The sequence below is a fragment of the Clavelina lepadiformis genome, chromosome 8 (genome assembly GCF_947623445.1).
Source record: "Clavelina lepadiformis chromosome 8, kaClaLepa1.1, whole genome shotgun sequence".
Lineage (NCBI taxonomy): Eukaryota > Metazoa > Chordata > Ascidiacea > Aplousobranchia > Clavelinidae > Clavelina > Clavelina lepadiformis.
In genome coordinates, this window is record NC_135247.1 from 2,800,861 (window position 1) to 2,819,536 (window position 18,676).

The 18,676-nt window shown below is 39.8% G+C and overlaps 1 protein-coding gene and 1 pseudogene across 3 annotated transcripts; one reads left to right on the top strand and one right to left on the bottom strand.

Annotated features, from left to right (window-relative positions):
* LOC143469257 (uncharacterized) lies at positions 1-7,800 on the top strand. 2 transcript variants are annotated; one of them, XM_076966896.1, is made up of 2 exons: positions 1-184; positions 7,110-7,800. In XM_076966896.1, exon 2 carries the CDS (start codon positions 7,161-7,163, stop codon positions 7,677-7,679), a length of 519 nt encoding a protein of 172 aa, XP_076823011.1. In that variant the 5' UTR covers positions 1-184; positions 7,110-7,160; the 3' UTR covers positions 7,680-7,800. The 2 variants fall into 2 exon arrangements, with proteins under 2 accessions (XP_076823011.1, XP_076823012.1); XM_076966897.1 differs by having other exon boundaries at positions 7,121-7,800.
* A 4,066-nt stretch (positions 7,801-11,866) lies between these two features.
* LOC143468623 (cytosolic phospholipase A2-like) lies at positions 11,867-18,221 on the bottom strand (annotated as a pseudogene). The gene is made up of 19 exons (XR_013119011.1): positions 18,066-18,221; positions 16,974-17,046; positions 16,714-16,865; positions 16,474-16,587; positions 16,362-16,399; positions 16,104-16,248; positions 15,894-16,030; positions 15,686-15,814; positions 15,565-15,616; positions 15,308-15,449; positions 15,107-15,243; positions 14,843-15,026; positions 14,571-14,661; positions 14,380-14,479; positions 13,363-13,456; positions 13,094-13,278; positions 12,799-12,983; positions 12,533-12,687; positions 11,867-12,416 (listed from the first exon to the last, which is right to left on the bottom strand). The product of XR_013119011.1 is annotated as a cytosolic phospholipase A2-like (transcript).
* Between the last annotated feature and the right edge of the window lie 455 nt (positions 18,222-18,676).

Below are 18,676 nucleotides of genomic sequence, written 5' to 3' on the forward strand. Positions count from 1 at the left end.
CTGATGACCCCGACGTTCTAGTGACCACCGACATTTCTGGTGACAACCCGACGTTCTACTGACAACCCGACGCTTCGACGTTCTAATAAACCACCGACGTTCTAGTGATCACTGACGATCTTGTGTCAAAAACGACGCGTTTCAATTCTCACACTCTCGCAATTCGCACAACCGTTCTTCACTGGTAAGTGGATTTTTCACTTTTTATACAACTACTTGCAACCATAGCTTGTAAATGCATGCTCATCGGCTTGTACCTTATTAAATTAGCTTAAGCTATTCTTATTGTGCTGCATTGTGCTGCAGTTTGAAATAAAAGTTTCTTGTTGTAAAGTATTTTTTGGTTCAATTGTGAACAATTTTTGCGGTGTGCCGCCTAAAACATTTTCTATCGGTTTTGATAAATGTCACAACCTGTGCCGACACAACGAAAAGTTACTTCGGTGCCTGGCAAAGCTAAGACAGAATACCACATGAGCACACGATCAACCGACCGTTCCAACGAGTCAATTAATAATACAACTATGTCGAACGAAAACGGGGAGGGATCTGCAAATACTCCCGATAATGGCATTGCTGGTCCGTCTGGTCTGGGTACTAGTAACCAATTACCAACAAACGCGCAACCACAGAACAATACTTTACGAAACGATTTGTTTTCACACGTTAAACTTCCTACCTTTTGGAAATTTAATCCCGAAGCGTGGATTTCTCACCTTGAACATAAATTTTCTCTTTATCAAATCACTTCTCAAACTAATCGTTACTTGTTGGCGGTAGAGGCAATTCCTGCGAAAGACCTCGCGCTCCTTCGGTTACCTTCGGCGTCAGCACAGAACTGCTACGACATATTGATCAATGAAATCTTGAGAAACTTTGATAAACGTGAGGACCATTTAGATTTTTTGTTGGCGGACCTGACGCTGCACGATCAGTCCCCGAAACATTTAATGCGCGAATTAATGAGCGCAGTAGGTCAAGAGAATCTTACTCCGCCAGTCGTCAAACTAATTCGTGCTAAATTCCTTAAAGCGTTACCACCAGACGTCGCAATTGCGTTAGCCAGCGTGGAACATCACGATCTCCAGAACCTTGCAAGCAGAGCCCACGAAATCTTGCTGCTTAAACAACCAAAAACTTCTTCGCACAACCTTTCCCTTGCCATCACTGATACGGATGACATTGACTACCCAATGCAACCGCAAATACAGCAAATTCAATTGTCTAAACCACCGCGCTATACACGATCTAACGCTAACAACGAATCTAAGAGTTCCGGGCAAAGAAATACGAATTTCACAAATCAAAATACGCCAAACCAACGCAATTCATTTAACTCAGCATGGCAACAACGATCACCACGCACAAACAATGGACAGTTTCACAAATCATACAGCAACAACGGGTTTAATCGAGATAATCGCCGACAAAATGGTTCTTCTTTTGCAAACCAACGCAAATATAATTTTTTACATTCATCCCCCACATTTCAGAAACCAGACTACCAACGTAGCAATTACCCTTGCGCGTCTGATGCTTCTAATGGCTTATGTTATTACCACGCCCGCTTCGGTAGGGATGCGCGCCGCTGTCACCCAAGTTGTAGCATGCGGGAGAACCAATCCCGCCCAACAAAAAACGCGTGGCGATCGACGCAACATTAACCCCGTCAGTCCCGTCGATCGCATCATCAATAAAAAGAGGCTGCCTCTTGTTAACTGTATATGATCACGCCAATAGTATTCACTTTTATGTAGATAGCGCGGCAGCAACTTCTCTTTTGTCCGCTAGTTTAGCTGACGTATCAAACCGCAAACCGCAAACACCGCTTTTCGCTGCTAACAGCACGCCAATTACTACGTATGGCACTACACAACTTAATGTTTCCCTTCATCCTCGTTTTTCTTATCCCTTTGAATTTGTGCTTGCGGACACACCTTTTTGCATATTGGGGCTGGATTTCCTCACTGAATACAACTTTGTTTTGGATCTTAAAGCCAAGCATCTGATAGATGTACCGAACCAACAGCAATATACGTTAGAGCCTGTTGAAAGTGATCCTGTTCGCATATCCATTCTCAGCCAGATAGATCCTGTTGCAGACCTTTTACATCAATTTCCAGACTTGCAAAAACCCATGTCAGCTGTTAAACCAGTGAAGCATTCCATCGTTCACCACATCCATACCACAGGTTCTCCTGTACGTGCACGTCCACGTCGATATAGCCCAGAAACAATGCAGATCTTGAAGAAAGAAATTGACAGCTTGCTGGAGCGAGAAATTATCCGATACAGTGATTCTCCTTATGGAAGTCCGGCCTTGCTCGTTCCTAAAGGCTCTTCTGGCAATAAATATCGTCTTGTCGTTGATTATAAATTAGTCAACAAACAAACAATCGACAGCTGTTACCCTCTTCCGTTCTTACATAGTTTTTCCGAGGTTTTGTATGGTAAAACTGTCTTCTCTAAATGCGATCTCCAAAACGCCTTTCATCAAATAAAAGTGGCTCCAGAAGATGTCCATAAAACGGCGTTTGTTTGCCCCCTAGGACAATTTGAATACACAAGACTCCCATTCGGTTTATCGGGCGCCCCACGGACCTTTTCCAGACTAATAGGGGAAGTAGTACGTCCCCTTCAGCACCTTGGAATCTTTGCTTACCTCGATGATATCATCATTGGAAGTAGTAACCTATCAGAACATCTTGAACACCTTAAGTTGCTTTTTCAACGACTTGAGGAATTTGGCTTAACGCTCAATTTAGACAAAAGTGAATTCAACCGCGAGTCTCTTGACTACCTTGGCCATCACATAAATTCTGAGGGTATACGACCAACTCAAGAAAAAGTGCAGGCCATTCTTGATTACCCACAGCCACAAACCTGCAAACAGCTGAAACGTTACTTGGGAATTTATTGCTATTATTTTCGCTTTCTGAAGCATTGTTCCACAACCTTACAACCGCTTTACAAGCTAGTTCCGAACAGTCGCAGCAAACGCGCGGCCCCTTTAACATGGAATGTCGAAGCCGAATGCGCCTTCGCCAGCAGCAAACAAGCTATTGCAAATGCTAGCACTTTAGCGTTTCCGAAACTCCATGCTCCAACTTATCTAACAGTTGACGCTTCGTTGACCGGTATTGGAGCGACATTAGAGCAATTGCAAGGAAATCAACTTGTTCCTTTGGCCTTCTTTTCAAGACAGCTGAACGCTACTCAACGTAAATACAGTTGCTTTGACCGAGAGCTGTTGGCCGCTTACAAGTCAATACGTCATTTCCGCTACTTCTTGACAGGCCGACAATTCACTTTGCGTACAGACCATCTCCCTCTGGTTTCAAGTCTCAGTAAGCTCTCCGAACATTACTCTCCAAGACAGTTCCGGCAATTGTTGTTTGTTTCAGAATATACAACAACCATTGAGCACATCAAAGGCTCTGCCAATGTTGTGGCGGACCTCTTGTCAAGGTCTCAACCTTCGGCACCCAACATTAATACTCTTTCGGACGTTCCGCCTCCTTTAGAGTATGAGAAAATAGCACAAGCTCAAGCCAATGATCCTGCTATTCAAAGACTACGCACCGCAACAACATCACTCAAACTCCAGGACTGCAAGCTGCCCAATAAGGACCTTACCATCCTTTGTGACGTGTCCACTGACACAGAGCGTGTTCTAGTTCCTTCCTCCTTCCAACGTCAAGTATTCCTGCACTTACATAATTTATCGCATCCTGGAAAAAAAGCCACAATTAAGCTCATCAAGGAAAGATTTATATGGATAGGGATGTGTAAACAAATCGCTACCTGGGTTCAACAATGCCCAAACTGCCAGGAAGGAAAAATTTTCCGCCACACTAAAACCGCACCGGGGAAATTTAAAATTCCCTACGGACGATTTTCTGATGTTGCAATTGACTTGATTGGACCACTACCAACCTCCCATGGTTACAAATACATCCTTACATGTATTGACCGTTATACGCGTTTCGTTCAAGCCATACCAATCCCTGATGCCACCACGGAAACCGTCGCCGCTTACTTTGTAAATCACTGGTGTTCCTTGGTCGGTGTTCCAATCATCCTCACAAGTGATCGTGGACCATGTTTCATAAGTTCCGCTTGGGCAGAAATTATGCGCTCGCTTGGTATTCAACACAATCTGACTACAGCTTACCACCCCACTTCCAATGGAATTACAGAACGCGCAAATGCAGAGATCAAGCGCGCCATCAAGTGTTCAGACGAACCTGAACGTTGGTTTCACAAATTAGGTTTTATTGTCTTGGCTCTGCGTAATCGCTATCTCCAGGATTTGAAATGTACACCTGCTGAGTTAGCTTTTGGACACACCTTACGGCTCCCAGGTGGTTTCTTTTCTGATTCCAAGCTTGCCTCTGCAGTTCCTACATCCAGCTACCTCGGTGCCTACCGAGACTTCATCAACGACCTTCAGTTTACTCCAACGACCGCTCATACAAAATTCATGCAGTCCTACGTGCATCCGGATTTGAAACATTGTGACCGCGTTTATGTTAGATGCGATCATGTCAAACGTGCGTTAGAACGCCCTTATGTTGGTCCTTTTCCAGTATTGGAAAGATACGAAAAATATTTTGTAATATCCCGTCATGGCAAACCGGATCGCGTCTCACTCGACCGTCTCAAACCTAGCTATACAATTGATATTGATGCTCCCTCACCATCATCCTCCTCGCATCAACAAAATTTTTCTTTGCAGACTCGACACCCTGCTCCTCAGTCAGTCTCCGCTACTTCAGCGAAACAGCAAACGACACCACATACTGTCACTGCTCCTGCTTCTATAAAACCGCCTGAAGTTGTAAAGACTTCTCGGACTGGTCGCAAAATCATTCCACCGAAACGGTTCTCTGACTAAACAACACAACATGTTCGTTTGTCTGCTGCTTACATGTTTCTTTTTGTTCACATCCGCCGCTCAGACGAATCTTCATCCGGATACACAGAAATTTCTGTTATGTCAGCGTTCGCATTCTCTCGGGTTATATACCTTTGATGACGACATACATTGTCAAACGCAGACACCCTTCTCCATACACAACTGCTCTGCTACCGTGTTTGCTCCAGATCTGCATCTCCAGAAGATTCCTGCAACAGTTTGCACTTCACAGATTACTTCCTGGAGCACTACTTACTTCTTTTTTGGGAGTTATCAAAAATCGGCCAACACCTTTGACGCACACCCACCGTACAACCCAGAATGTTCGTCGTGGAATAAAACCAACGTTTCATCACATGGACCGCTGATCCTGTCTAATCCTGCGGCGTACTCAACACGCAATGCAGTCCATTATAAGTTTGTCTGGCCGACTTCAGCTTCTGGAACAGTAACAAACGACTTCTTGTTTCACACTACAATTTACTACGATTACGTCACGGACACAATGACGTCGTCTCTTGGATCTCTTGCATCGTGCTCAATCGGGCGTGGATACTGCTTAACGGGCAATCGTATGTTTATATGGCGAGTACCTTCGCATATCAACTGCCCACCAACCAAGCCTCTCGGGACTCACAAGATGCTCCTCCATTACAACTCTACGTCCTTATATAGAGTTTCCTTACCTGATCTCGGGATCTCGGTACATCACTGGAGGAAATGCTCCTCTCGTGCGAAAAACTGCTATGGCAAACATATTCACTGCGACAACAACAACTTTATCTTTCGCTACCAACAATGTACAGAGCTCGACAGACTCGCTCTTTTTCGTCCTAACCGGCTAAGGCGTGCCCCTTTTCGAACGCCATACTCTCAATTCGAGCGACTTTTTGCAACCTTCGACACACAACAGGACGACCTTATTTCAGAAGTTCTCACTACCTTCAACGAAGAGAACAAGTTCCTACATTGCCAACTCACGAAGCTAATTGGCACACTCTACAAAGCAATTGGGAAGATCTTCCCTACTGAGATACTCACTACTACTCTTGGACATCAAACCATGGGTTCCAGCCTTGGAGATTTTATGTCCAGAGCAGCATGTCACTCTATCAACGGTACCGTCTTACCGTCACTTGCGTACCGAAACGCATTCAGCCAACGTCCTCTCATCAAATATCGCGATCAAAACGGCCACAGTCAATACGGCCAACTCATTTCAGACAACATTGTCCTACCGGGAGTGCACCTGCTGGAATCGTATCGACCAGCAAGAAGTTTTGTCTTCCGAGTTCTGGGACACACTGTCCTGTATCACAACTATACTTTATCGCACGAACATGTGCAGGTGCATCAACTCAACTTACCTTTGTCGCCTATACACGTCAACTACAAGGCACCCGACTACGAGAAAATTCTCAACGAGCTACCTGACTCTGACTCGTTTACTGATCTACAATCGCTGCTCAGCTCTATGTCTGAAGCCAACCTTCTCAAGGAACAAATGCGACATGTCATGACAAGCCTTACTACTACTACTGATGAAACTATGATCAACGGATCCTACGTCGCAGACACATTCGCACACGCCGCGAAACAAACGCTACTCCTTGCTCTGTCGCAGATTACGAATCCATTTCTCTCAGCCCTTATATTCATCCTGCAACTCCTTGCCATGATGTGGGCCCTCTTCCATACCATCGGGTTTATCCGATCGTCTCCGCACCATTTGCAGTATGCCAGATCCCTTGTATCCCGTGTCCGCGCTTGGCGCCACCAACAGCAGGCGCCGGTTGCAAGACCTCAACTACCACAACCGCTGCCCTTGCCTCGGCGTTCTCGTGATGAACCGTCTCCGTCCGGATCTGCTGATGACGCACCGCCCGCTTCATCTTCTCGTGATAATTTCGCGAGCACCCACACACTTTAAGTTTCACTATGTGTATCACCTTGCTTCAATACCGATAATGTCCTTTGCATGTACAATTTTGCCGTTTTCCCTTGTCGCCGCTTTCGATTTTGTAACCGTTTTGCTTCGTTGCATGCTTAGTAGCTTATTCTTGTGCTAGTATCGTTTTCACTTTTCCCGCCTTATTGCATGCTAACTATTCCTGTGCATGAGTTTAGCTGTTTCAACCCACCTCAATAGGGGGAGGTGCAGTTGCAAAAAATTTACCCTCTACCCCTTTAGTTTCTCCACAGACTTTGCTGCCACTACCATTGCTGCCAAAACCACTTCAGTATGTCGACGGTATCTGATTCCTCCGCTGACGTTCAAATTGACGAAATCACTTCAGTTACTGAGATGATTCCCGACTCACCCGATTCACCGGTTCAACAATCATCTCCCGCGCCGTATGTGCCGATCGTCAGACCTGGGAAGCAAGGCGCTCCTGCCCCCATGCCCCAGAGCGCTGATCTAGCAGATATACAAGCTACGGTGTTACAACCAGTACATAGACTATTTCGGCCGTTTAAAACAACCGTTACAATGCCGACCCTTGCGGTTCCTGCGCCGCCAACCACTTCGGCTGAGGATCTACTACTTTGGTTCCAGCAGCTGGATGAACTGTTCCAGCTGGTTCCTGATTTTGAGTTTATGAGCAAAATCCTTACCATGGTAGCAGCCACACCTGCTTTCCACATGGCCCCCTTGATGAAGTATATATCCAACGGGGTTACGGACAAAACCCGGGAATACGAACAGTTCAAACAATTTTTGCATGCCCGGTTAATCTTGGAGATACCCTCCAACATGTAGCTATATTACCATCAGTTATTTTAAGCATATGTTACAGTTCATTCATTTGTATATAACTTCAGTTTTTTGTTTGTGCTTGCTCGCCATTGCCACCTTCAGTACGTTACATGTTAATTGTCATCTTTTTTTCCTTCCGTAGCGGGGGAGGAATGTGGCGGCTTGGCTCGCTTTTGTAAAATCCTTACGTCTTTCGTAGAAATGTGTTTTCCAGAACAATTGGAGTTTTTAAACTTTCAGTCCCGCCACATCATTCTTATGAAAGAGTTTTCCAGCTAGTAAATGGAGTTTAAAACTTGCCTTTTCAGAACACTGCAAACTACCGTTGGTATATTTGAAAACTTGCTACGAATAACTTCGTGTGAAAGCTCCTTATTTAGTACGTTACCAGGTCGCTTCCAAGTAACTGTTTCCAACTTAACCAAATTTAATTTGCATTGCAAACACACCGATTTTCACGTTCACACGCTTTGAAATGTTCATGCCTTTTTTGTCATATATTTCCGCCACATCGCAGCACGTTTTATAAGCTTGAACTTTTGTGTGAGACTCCCCCTGAGCCTCAGAACCTCAGTCACAGACGCGAAGTTATAGACATATGTAATACCGTACTACTGTAGTTGTGGTGATTGAATCAGTAGACATCGTGTAAACAGTCACATGACTTGTGTTCTCGGTTATTTGTAATATTGAGAAAGTGTACAGCACCTACAATAAAAGCCTTTTCTGGCAAACGGTATTTGTTATAATATAATACGAACGTTCGGCTATCAGAAAGGTTAGAGAATTCTAACCGCACGCAACAATAGAGTCAGATACTAATGTAGTAGGTTAACTAAGTCAATAACGTAACGTAAGCTAAGACCGATAAACTCTGCATCTGTATCTGCATCTGTCGGCATCAACCTCTACATCCTAAAACGACCCCAACCTCTACAGATCGAAATGCTTAATATCCGTGGCAACATAATCCCGAAGATACCTTCAAAATTCTTCAACAAAATCGAGGTTGGACTGTTTATGTGGAAATGCTTCCCTGATCATGACGCAATAGATGGGAAGTGCGATGCGAACCAATCAGATATCGCTGAAATTCAACGAGTCCTTGACCAATTGGATGACTCGGTATTATTTATGTCTTGTTATGTTTGTGTGAAGTTGAACATTGCAGAGGAATTTAATCTGAAACTTCTAATTTATAGGAGTTGATGACTATTCTTCGTTGGTGCGATGTTGAATTTGTCGCGCTCCGTTCGCGAAAGTAAGGTGACGTCTCCGTGTGATGTTGTAATCTTCAAGCAAGAAATCGCGACCTGTTCGGGAATCGAACTCTGGATTTTTAGACAATGCTGTTCTCGTTTATCCTGATGCGCCACGCGAATAACTATTGAAATCTAGCTTAAAAGTGAGTTATATATCTATTAGCTTGCATAGTTACGTAACAATTGTATTTATTTGTCACATACGAGTTAATTGATTTTGTAAACACCGCATATGGTTGTGCAATTTTGTTGTGATAATTTTAAGATTTCTTATCATAGAAACTTGTTCATTGGTTTTACTTGATAATTATAATTAATCTTGTTTTTCTATCACTGGCGATCAGTTTGATCGCCGGCCAATTTGTTGCCGATCAGTTGATGAAGACCAATTGTCGCCGGTTAATTTGATCGCCGGCCAATTTGTTGCCGGGTTAATTTGATCGCCGGCCAATTTGTTGCCGGTCAGTTAATCACGACCAATTGTCGCCGGTTAATTTGTTCATGGTCAATTGACGTGATCCCGTTGGCGCCACGTCATGCTAGTTACTATTTCCTTTGATTTCTTTGTTTTACCGATTTTTTTACATTCCTTAGTTAATTAACGTTGATTGCTTTGCTTTATATTCTGTTCACCTTCTGTAAATCCATTCAGTCGTTTATTTGTTTCTTAAATTCAATACAATTGTATTCCCGCGGACACGGTAACTTCTCAACTTACGAACGTTCAGTTTCGTATTTAGGTCTACCCATTACGATATTAACCGCGAGCCATTAACCATAGAGTAGTAAACGTCCAATCATCGAGATGAAGCACATTCATAATAATGCTTATTGCTGCATGATAATTAATTAATTACTCCCGTCCTGGAATGACCTTACGGGTAAGAGTTAGACAATGAGAACAATATTGCGAGAGCGATGCGACAATGCAACGATTAGAGACAATTGCCTCTAATACCTCGATGTTACAGTCATTGAAAAATGAACAGTTCACTTTTACAAGACCAATCGTATACGTGGAATTTTTGATGAAGAAAATAGTAAACTTTAAAGAAGACAGTGCCACAGATGAAATCGATCCACATGTTTTGTGGGATATTTTAAAATGTGTAATTCGTGGTGTTACAATTCAATACAGTTCTCGCAAAAAGAAACGTCTTTCACAAGTTCAAACCCGCCTGGAGAGAGAATTAAAATATCTCAATGAAGAATTACACAAACCAGGTGGTAATAAAGGTTCCATCTTACAACAAGTTACCCTAAACTACTAGATGGTATCAATTTTACATCCCCTAAAATTTGTTCTTTTATGTTCAAATGTATGTCTAATGACAATCATTTTTCTGATGCATAAAAGTGTTTTCTGAAAGCCCAAGAGTTAAATTACAAATATAATGCTTTTAACGTTGCTTGGTGCCTCTTTTTATTATATACCATCGAATAATGAGTTAGTATGGTCTATTTATCCTTTTTGTCTAAGGACTCACACGAAAATGTTATTTAAGGATAAACGTTAATGCCATTTCAAACTCTACTACATAAATGCAATGATACAGTTTTTGGGTCATTACGTGCTTTTGGCGAATGCTATGACGATGGGAGTTTTTTCATCATCAAAGAACAATTGGCTACAAATTGGCAACAATTGGGTTACAAATTTTATTTTGTTTTAATGGTCATGTAACAAAGTTCTTGTTGTTCTTCTTGATGAAAACTCTAAATTAATGGTTTTATGAAAAGCAGATTGAGACGATTTTTTTTTTCAAATGTCATGAGCTTGCTTACAGCTTGCCACAAACCATGCTTGGATAGTTGGAATTGGTCGTTGCAAACTGTGTTTTTGACTACAATATGTGTTTTGAAGTGTAGTTATTATTCTTGTATGCATGCTATATTGTTGGGTGGGAGTAACTGCTTTTTTTGTCTTTTTTCCTCCTCGCAAGGTTTTCTGATTGTTTTCTCACGAGAGAGGTTGTGCAGACATGGCCTCAGTCTAAATGTTGTGCACATTGCGTGATAACGGTGAGATATAATCAACCCAAAAATGTGATACGTTTTTCTTTGTATCATAGCCGAGGTACATCAAAAATTAGATCAAAGTTGAATTGTCAGCTTCTCGGTAATGTTGCTAAAAGGCAAGCAAACTGACAAAAAAATAATAATAAAGCCATAAATGTCTTGGAAGAAGTATTAATTATGTTTCTAAAATACTCTATAGTAATAATTAATATGTATACTTACCGTAATTTCAATTTTGTGATTTTAATTTTAACGTGGGGTAACTTTTACACAGTATAGATATCTTCCTGATTACAAATACAAAAGGGGGCTGCTTGTTGGTAATAAAAACTAAAAGTAATAAAACTAAACAGTTAAAATTGTTTTACGAGTCAATCCATGATTATCTTTAAGCCCCTGAGAATGAAAGTGAATTTTGTTAAATGCTACAACTCGTAGCATATTTTTTTAGTTCTTTGTTTATATTTAGAAGCGCGAAACTGTGTGAAAGAAATGAGCAAGTTAAATAATTAAAACATGTTTTGCCATGTTTAAGTATTGGCTGTTATATGTCATATGTTTAAAGTTATTTTTTAAGTTTTCTTGTTAATCTAACTTAAATATTATAAAATAGTACCCTAAACCTAACCTAAATTTTCCTTTTTGTCTAAATCTAACTTCAATTAAACCCGAAATAGGTTAAATCGACTTTTAGTATACCCAGTATTCATGTAAGTATTCATGTAAGCTAACCGCGTATCTTTAACAGCGTGCTGCGTGACTTACAAACAGGGAAATAATCACTTTGTTCAGTATTTTCACTACTTCAATTACTGTAAACTGTAGTTTAGACACGTCAAGCGCAAAACATTTTGTTAGGTTAGCTTTTGCTATTTGCGCATAAACCCAGTGCTAGAACCTTTCTTACAAACACAGTGTTTGCTTTTTATTTAAATTTGCATTTCATTACAATGATTAATATTCATATATATTCGGATTATATAGTGTCATCTTTTACTATATTAAACAAGTAATATCTTACATATTATTAAATAGATCAACATTTAAATGTATACATATGTAGTATAAATGATTTCATACTATCCAGGTTAATGTCACGTTTCAATGCTTTACACATCTGTTTCAATTTAAGTATAAAACTAACTAAACCATGTTTGATAGAACTATCCATAAGCAAAATAAAAAAAACCCGTTGAAGGCTTATACTTTGAGAGTTAGTTTGATTTAGTTAAATCTGGAGTGGCAAGCTCAAGCTTTCGAAAGCTCGTGTCAATAAATTATAGTTATTCTTTGAGATGCTACTCTATTCTACTCTTGATTTTGTTATACTATTGACGTGAATCCGCTTCTGCTATCATTAACCTTTTTGTAATTAGATCATCGAACAGTAGTTAAATATATTCCAAGGCTGTGAAGATGAACGACGATTGGAACAGTAAGCTATCTGCTCCAGAATTGTCTGTAAAAATATACACATGGCCAATTTTTAACTGCGTACATAGTAACTTTCTATTGTAAAAATGTAAACATAACACGTTTGTTGCGCATAAAACTTTAGTTTTATATAGAACGTACGTCTAAATGTAGAAGTGTGTTAAATTCCATGAGTTGGCTCAATTTGTCAAACTGCTCGTTTGTGTATTGGAAACTGAATGTGGAATAAGGGCTTTTTCCAGTCGTTGAAAATATATTGAAGTCGCCCCAATTATCCTCCGCTTCACGTGCTACCCCTGGGTTAACGTAAAGGCCTATATAAGCTTTTGACCTTGAAATACCTTGATTCTCTATTATTAGCGATAATTACTACGAAGTACACAGCCATAGTAATCAGAAAGGAGAACCTGGAGCCGAATATTTTCTAAAGTTGATGTTGACCAAGACAAAGTGGATCACTATCGGCGCCTTTTCATTTTCTTCATCCCGGAACACATAACATTCTTTCAGTCCTTCTTTCTTGTATGTATCTCGGCTTATTTTCGGAAAAGGCATTCCACTCATCTGCCCATTCTTCAGCCAAGTAGAGTTCCTTACAAAATCAACATCAAGTTAATATCGTAAGCATAAGCATTGTTGGTCATCTAGTGGAGTTTAGAATGCTGTATTTGATTCGCTGGAACAACTCGAATGACTACTTGCCTCCAAAGGATCCATTTCGTCTTCTTTCCTTCCGCTGAAATCAAACGAGAGAATGATGTCGACGCGTCTCTCTGCACGTAGCATAGGTGGGTAGGGTGAGTTGAATGCGATGCCAGCGTCGGCCAAATATACTGTTTTGCGTTTTGTTTTTAAAGGCTCGTTGATTTTCTGGAAATTGGCATCTGCTGAATAGTTAAATAAAGTTTTTTTTTTCGTAACGAAGTAAGCTTTAATCACCCTGCCCGGTACCAGCTTACTCTTATACTTACCAGCGTCGTTGCTTGATGTTTCCTCAGTTGCTTGGTTTTGTAGAGCTATGTCTCTCATATAGTTAAATACCCTGGCTGTTCGACGACCTCGGGTCTAAATACATACAGATCGTTTTTTAAGTTACATAAATAGTTAAATTTGTAACACTTTCGTAAGTTGAGCTTTAGTTGATTTTACAGTAATAATCAGTCAGAGAAGACATGCCAACCAGTAAAGATAGCGCTACATAATCGTTTTTTAAAAGTACCCGCCCTTGTTTAAAAACAACCTGTTTGATTTAAGTTTGGTGGAATAGTGATTCTGTATAGTTACTTTGCAGCTGTACGCTCCCCGCTATAATTATTGTCAACTATTAATTTCGAACTTATATTAGAATATTTCTCCAATTGACGTAACGATAATGCAAACGCTAGATTCTCAGTAGTTGACGTTGCAAAATGGCACGGCATATTTTGTGAGTGTGTGAGCACGTTGATTAGGAGATTCCCTCACTTATAGGCTACAATGGCTTGTCGATCTACTGTCGTGAGTTGTGTATAATTGACTTTAAAGTAATCCAATGCAAAACCAATGAGCGTTTGGTGCTGTATGTTGGCCAGGATACTGGTAAGTCGTTTGAGCAGAAGGTTAATAAATGGGAAGCAGTTATCACAAACGTTTTAACCCTTTCTGTTGATTGAACTCGAGCTCTATTTCTTTCGATCGTTTACGCCTGTGTTTTTTGCCTTTTTTCTATCTGGTTAGGTTTTCTAATTGTTTTCTCGAAAGAAAATCTGTGCAAATTTAACCTCTTCCACACGTTTGCACATTTCGTGGCCCCGGTGAGATATAAGAAACCCAAAAATTTGATACGTTTTTCTTTATATCATAGCCGAGGTACATTGAAAGTTTGATTAAAGTTGAAAGTTGCTAAAAGACAAACAAACTGACTAAAAAGGATAATGAAACCATAAATGTCTTGGCAGAAGTATTAATTGTGTTTCTAAAATTCTTCATAATAATTAATATGTACTTACCGTAATTTTCTCAACAAACCAATTTCCAAATCCAGCTCCACTTTTAGATTATTCTTGATTTGTAACATTGCTCTCGCTAATAGCGGATCCATTGTTTGTTCTAATTACGACAATACGTAAAGTAATAGCAGTAGAGTTGTTGTTCGTGAACATTTTGTACTTGGGTAGACACTTTCAGGTACACATCTTACTCAGATTGAGATGTTTCGTCAATCGTTTCCTTTGTTGCGTTTTCCATAGTTTCGTCATCGCTGCCATCCTCGTCGTCATTTACAAGCGTCACTAGATAGGAGTTTACAGATTTTACAAAAGTAACAATTATTATCAAAGAAGAGAGATTTTAATTTTCAGTGCAGAAAGATTGATAGCTTAAAGCATTAAAATGTAACAAAACTTGTAGACCACGGCTTCAAACTAAAAATTTTCAGTCATGCTATATATTTTATGTACGTATATTCCAAACCTTGTCGCAAGTGTTTACAGCAGGAGCCTCCTTGCGCTTGGTCGTTCTGGTAGTGCAAGTCTATTTCGCCATTTATATCTATGTCAAGCTCAGTTTCTTCAGAGTTGTCTGAAACTTTGATTTTGTCTTGATTCTTGTTGAAAACTTCGGAAACAACCACAGCAAATGCGCTTCCCCATATCCCCTTTGTAAGCATTAATGTATAAATTGCTGCGGTAATCTGATTAACGTCAGCTTTATTGTTATCTATCGTGCAATTTATACCATCATATAATGAAGTGGAGTTTCCTCGAAGATTTTGAGCAAAACTCCTCTGAAAAACTTTTGTCCAAAATGTTTGGTATCCATAAAAGAACCGTACTTTGAAATCCCAATTTCGAACGGACTGAATTCAACCCAATCTGTTCGAGCATATACAAGAATTAAACGAAAATTTTCTTTATACCCGGCCTGTCATGCACTCACCGTGAAATGTCTTGGCAGTTTTCCTTCGGCCGACATGGATGGCAGTCAGAATCGGCAACGGGGCTTCTACTTTTATCTTTTCTTGAAAGTTGGACAACTTTGCGGTATTCTTTTTCTTTGTGTTGTATTGGTTCAAACACCGTTAATACAGATTCGTATTACTTAACTATTACTAACTCCTATTACCGGAAAACTTACTCTTAACATTTGAAATCTACGCACCTCTTTTCCTAGGAGCGCATCTCCGATTGTCATACCAAAGTTAGAGAAGTTGGTTGCCCATTGTTTTTTTTTGCCTTGGCGCTTTTCCTGTAAGTAAAAAAGTTAAAAAAGTGTTGTTTGCGATTAATTTTGAACTGTTTTAATTTATTTTGTTACCGGTAACGTAAGATGTTTCTGATGAAAATCCTCAATGCGTGAGTTTCAATCTTTGACCGAATGTCGTTGTTTGTTTCATGAGGTCCATTAGTTGGAAACGTTTCATTGGCGTATAATGCAGCAAGATACCTGATTACCGATAGCGTATTTACTCATTGTTATTATACTGCTGACAGGAAAATCGTAAATACCTTTCTGACTCACTCACCATGACGACCCAGACAGTCCATTGACGTACATGGAGCAATCTAGGATACCGGTATCGTGAAGAGCTTTCATAACTCCAGCGTAACCCACCATGGCTCTGTATCCACCACCTGATCCAAGGACCCCAATCACAGGGACCTGAAGTAAGCAGAGATTAAAAGCTGTTTGTCGTTTTGTAAATTGTATTTGAACAGTTGTAAATCATTTGCACCTCATCTGCAGTACTTGATCCGTTTTGTTTTCCATGCTTTTGCAACAATTCACGCATAGAGTGGAAAATTTTTTGCTTTCTCGCCTTACGATAACTCACTTCTTTGTCACAAAGTGAACTGCCAAGTCTAAGATCAGAGTCGTATCTATGACAAAATTGGATTTAGTAATAATGGAATATATTGTATTGTTTGTATACTTTGTGAGATATCTATTTAACAAACGTCGAATTACACACTCTCCTTACAAACGTTTTTACCTTTCTTCTGCTTTGAATTCTATATCCACTTGAGCACTCTAAAATATTTAAAATTAGTGAAAAATAAGTTAATAAAGCTTATTTGTCTGAATATCCTGTGGTTTTCGCTTACCCCTTCAAAGTCAAAGGTTTTTTTCACATTGTCTCCTGAGCTTAGGGTTGTAAGGTCAAAGTTTACCGTTCCCAAATGTCCATCCTTACCCATGTTCGAATCCATCAAAGTAATCTACAGAACACACAAACGTTTGTCGTTTGTCATAGATTTTTATTGTTTCAACAAAATCATTGCTTCTAATATATTTTCCAAAATGTTGTCGGACGGGCTGGTTAACATGCAATAATGTTCCGAAACCTCTGCAATGATGTCAGTCTTGTCAGTCGGTAGCAAAAATACGAATTCCTCGTTCCATTCTGGATCAGAAGTATTGTCGACGTGTCGAGTTTGTTTACGACCCTGGGGTGCCCCCTTGACGTGTATTTGAACGTAAGGATCCATTGTGTGGACTACATAGATAACAACAACTGAAAAGTTGAAGATTTGTCGATACATAGCGCCGACATAGGCAATCGAATGGATCTTAATCATTTTCTTACATTTATACTTCAACTTACTTATACTTTGGTTGACGATATTTCGTCCACATATTACGCGCACAGTTAGTTGGACGCGAGGTGTTTCTTCGGCCTAAACGATTACAAGGTGTAAGTTATACCTTACTGCAGAACCAGTTTGGCGTTGTTAACAATAATCACCAATACCCGTAAAATACAATAGTATACATCATGCATCACTGAGCTTACAACGAAACCAACTATGGATATTTGAAAGCAATTATATTGGATTTGACTTTTGTATACCTGAAACATATCTTTCGCCCAAGTTGTTCATTTTTTTATTTAAGTCTTTGCCAAAGTGGAATTAATCAGCACATATATTGGGCTGTAGTGTAGCTTTCCCAAAACACTTGCTAAGTTTACTATGTTTAAGCACACTAGAAATTTGTAAAAAAGAAACCATTCTTGGCATTAATCGTGAAATATTCACCAATTTAAAACTTTGCAGCTTACTACAGCTCATCTTGTGCACACTCGTTAAATTAACAGTTAAATACCGAATGTGATAGCAACATGGAAATAAAGGAATTGTCGTAAACACATTACTCACCTCATTATCTTATTAGCTTGAGGTTTGTTAACGATTTAGTCATGTTTGTTGAAACTGTTTGTAGACAAGTTTTTATTGTATAAGTTATCAGACGCATTTGCATGGGTGATTGTGATGCTTATGAATAAGAAAACATGAATAATATCAATATGAATAAGGAAACCTCGCCTACGTCAATAAATCAAAACAATTTATATTTGTTTGAGCGGTGTTAGTGATTACTGTTAAGTTAACGCCACGAGGCGTACAATGTTGTACATAAAATTTAAATTCATACAATATGAATTACAGACTAACTACGAACGTATCTTGTGCATTGCTCAAGCCTCTATCTTTTTGCTGCGTTCACATAATAGTTATAGTTAGTTGATGTCCTTTGTTGTGCTTGAATTGCGAAAACTGCGTATTGATCTATATGACTACATTAATCAGTTATACTTTTAACAAAGCGACACGCTTTCTTAAAGCCGAAAAGTTTTAAATACTATAACTATAGAAATCTAATAGAGCGGAAACATTTGTTGCTATCCACATAATACCTTTTTAAGCATAGACACCTGCTGTCGGGAATTTTTGCAACGAAATACAGTTCGGTATATTTGCTTTGTTTGAAGCACAGGTGGGCATATAGAAACTTGTCTCCATGCAAGCTATTAATATCTCTTGTCTCCATGCAAGCCACAAAAAACTCCCCTGGTGTTGTTGACTGACATTTTCGGCACTGAGTAATTTTTTCTGACTTCAACCAAGTGGAGTCGATTAAAGTCGTCATCAAGCGCGCAACGCTAGTTTAACTCATTCCAGCTGTTGTTGTAAGCGCTTTGCATTGTTTGTGATTTGGTAAAGTTGAACCAAATATGTAGGAAATGTTTAGTTTCCATGGACGGTTTAGTTTTGGGGGATGTTTGCTTGGAAAGCATTTAGACTGTCGTAGGTTGGAGATGATTTGAAAATTTTGCAAATATCGAAGTTTTTCTAACTAACTTGTCGCTTACATTAAAATTATTGGAAAAGACCTATTTTGAGGGGGGGTGGTGAACATGCCTCCTCCAACTTTTAAACAATTGTCATAATTTATTACAATTGGAACTGTATTCTGTAACTGCCAACGCATATCAAACCAAGTTTCCCCCTTCAAATTTTTCTAGCA

Bases quoted from the DNA above. Each gene is read 5' to 3' on its own strand.
- LOC143469257 (XM_076966896.1), top strand. From the start codon at position 7,161: ATGTCGACGGTATCTGATTCCTCCGCTGACGTTCAAATTGACGAAATC.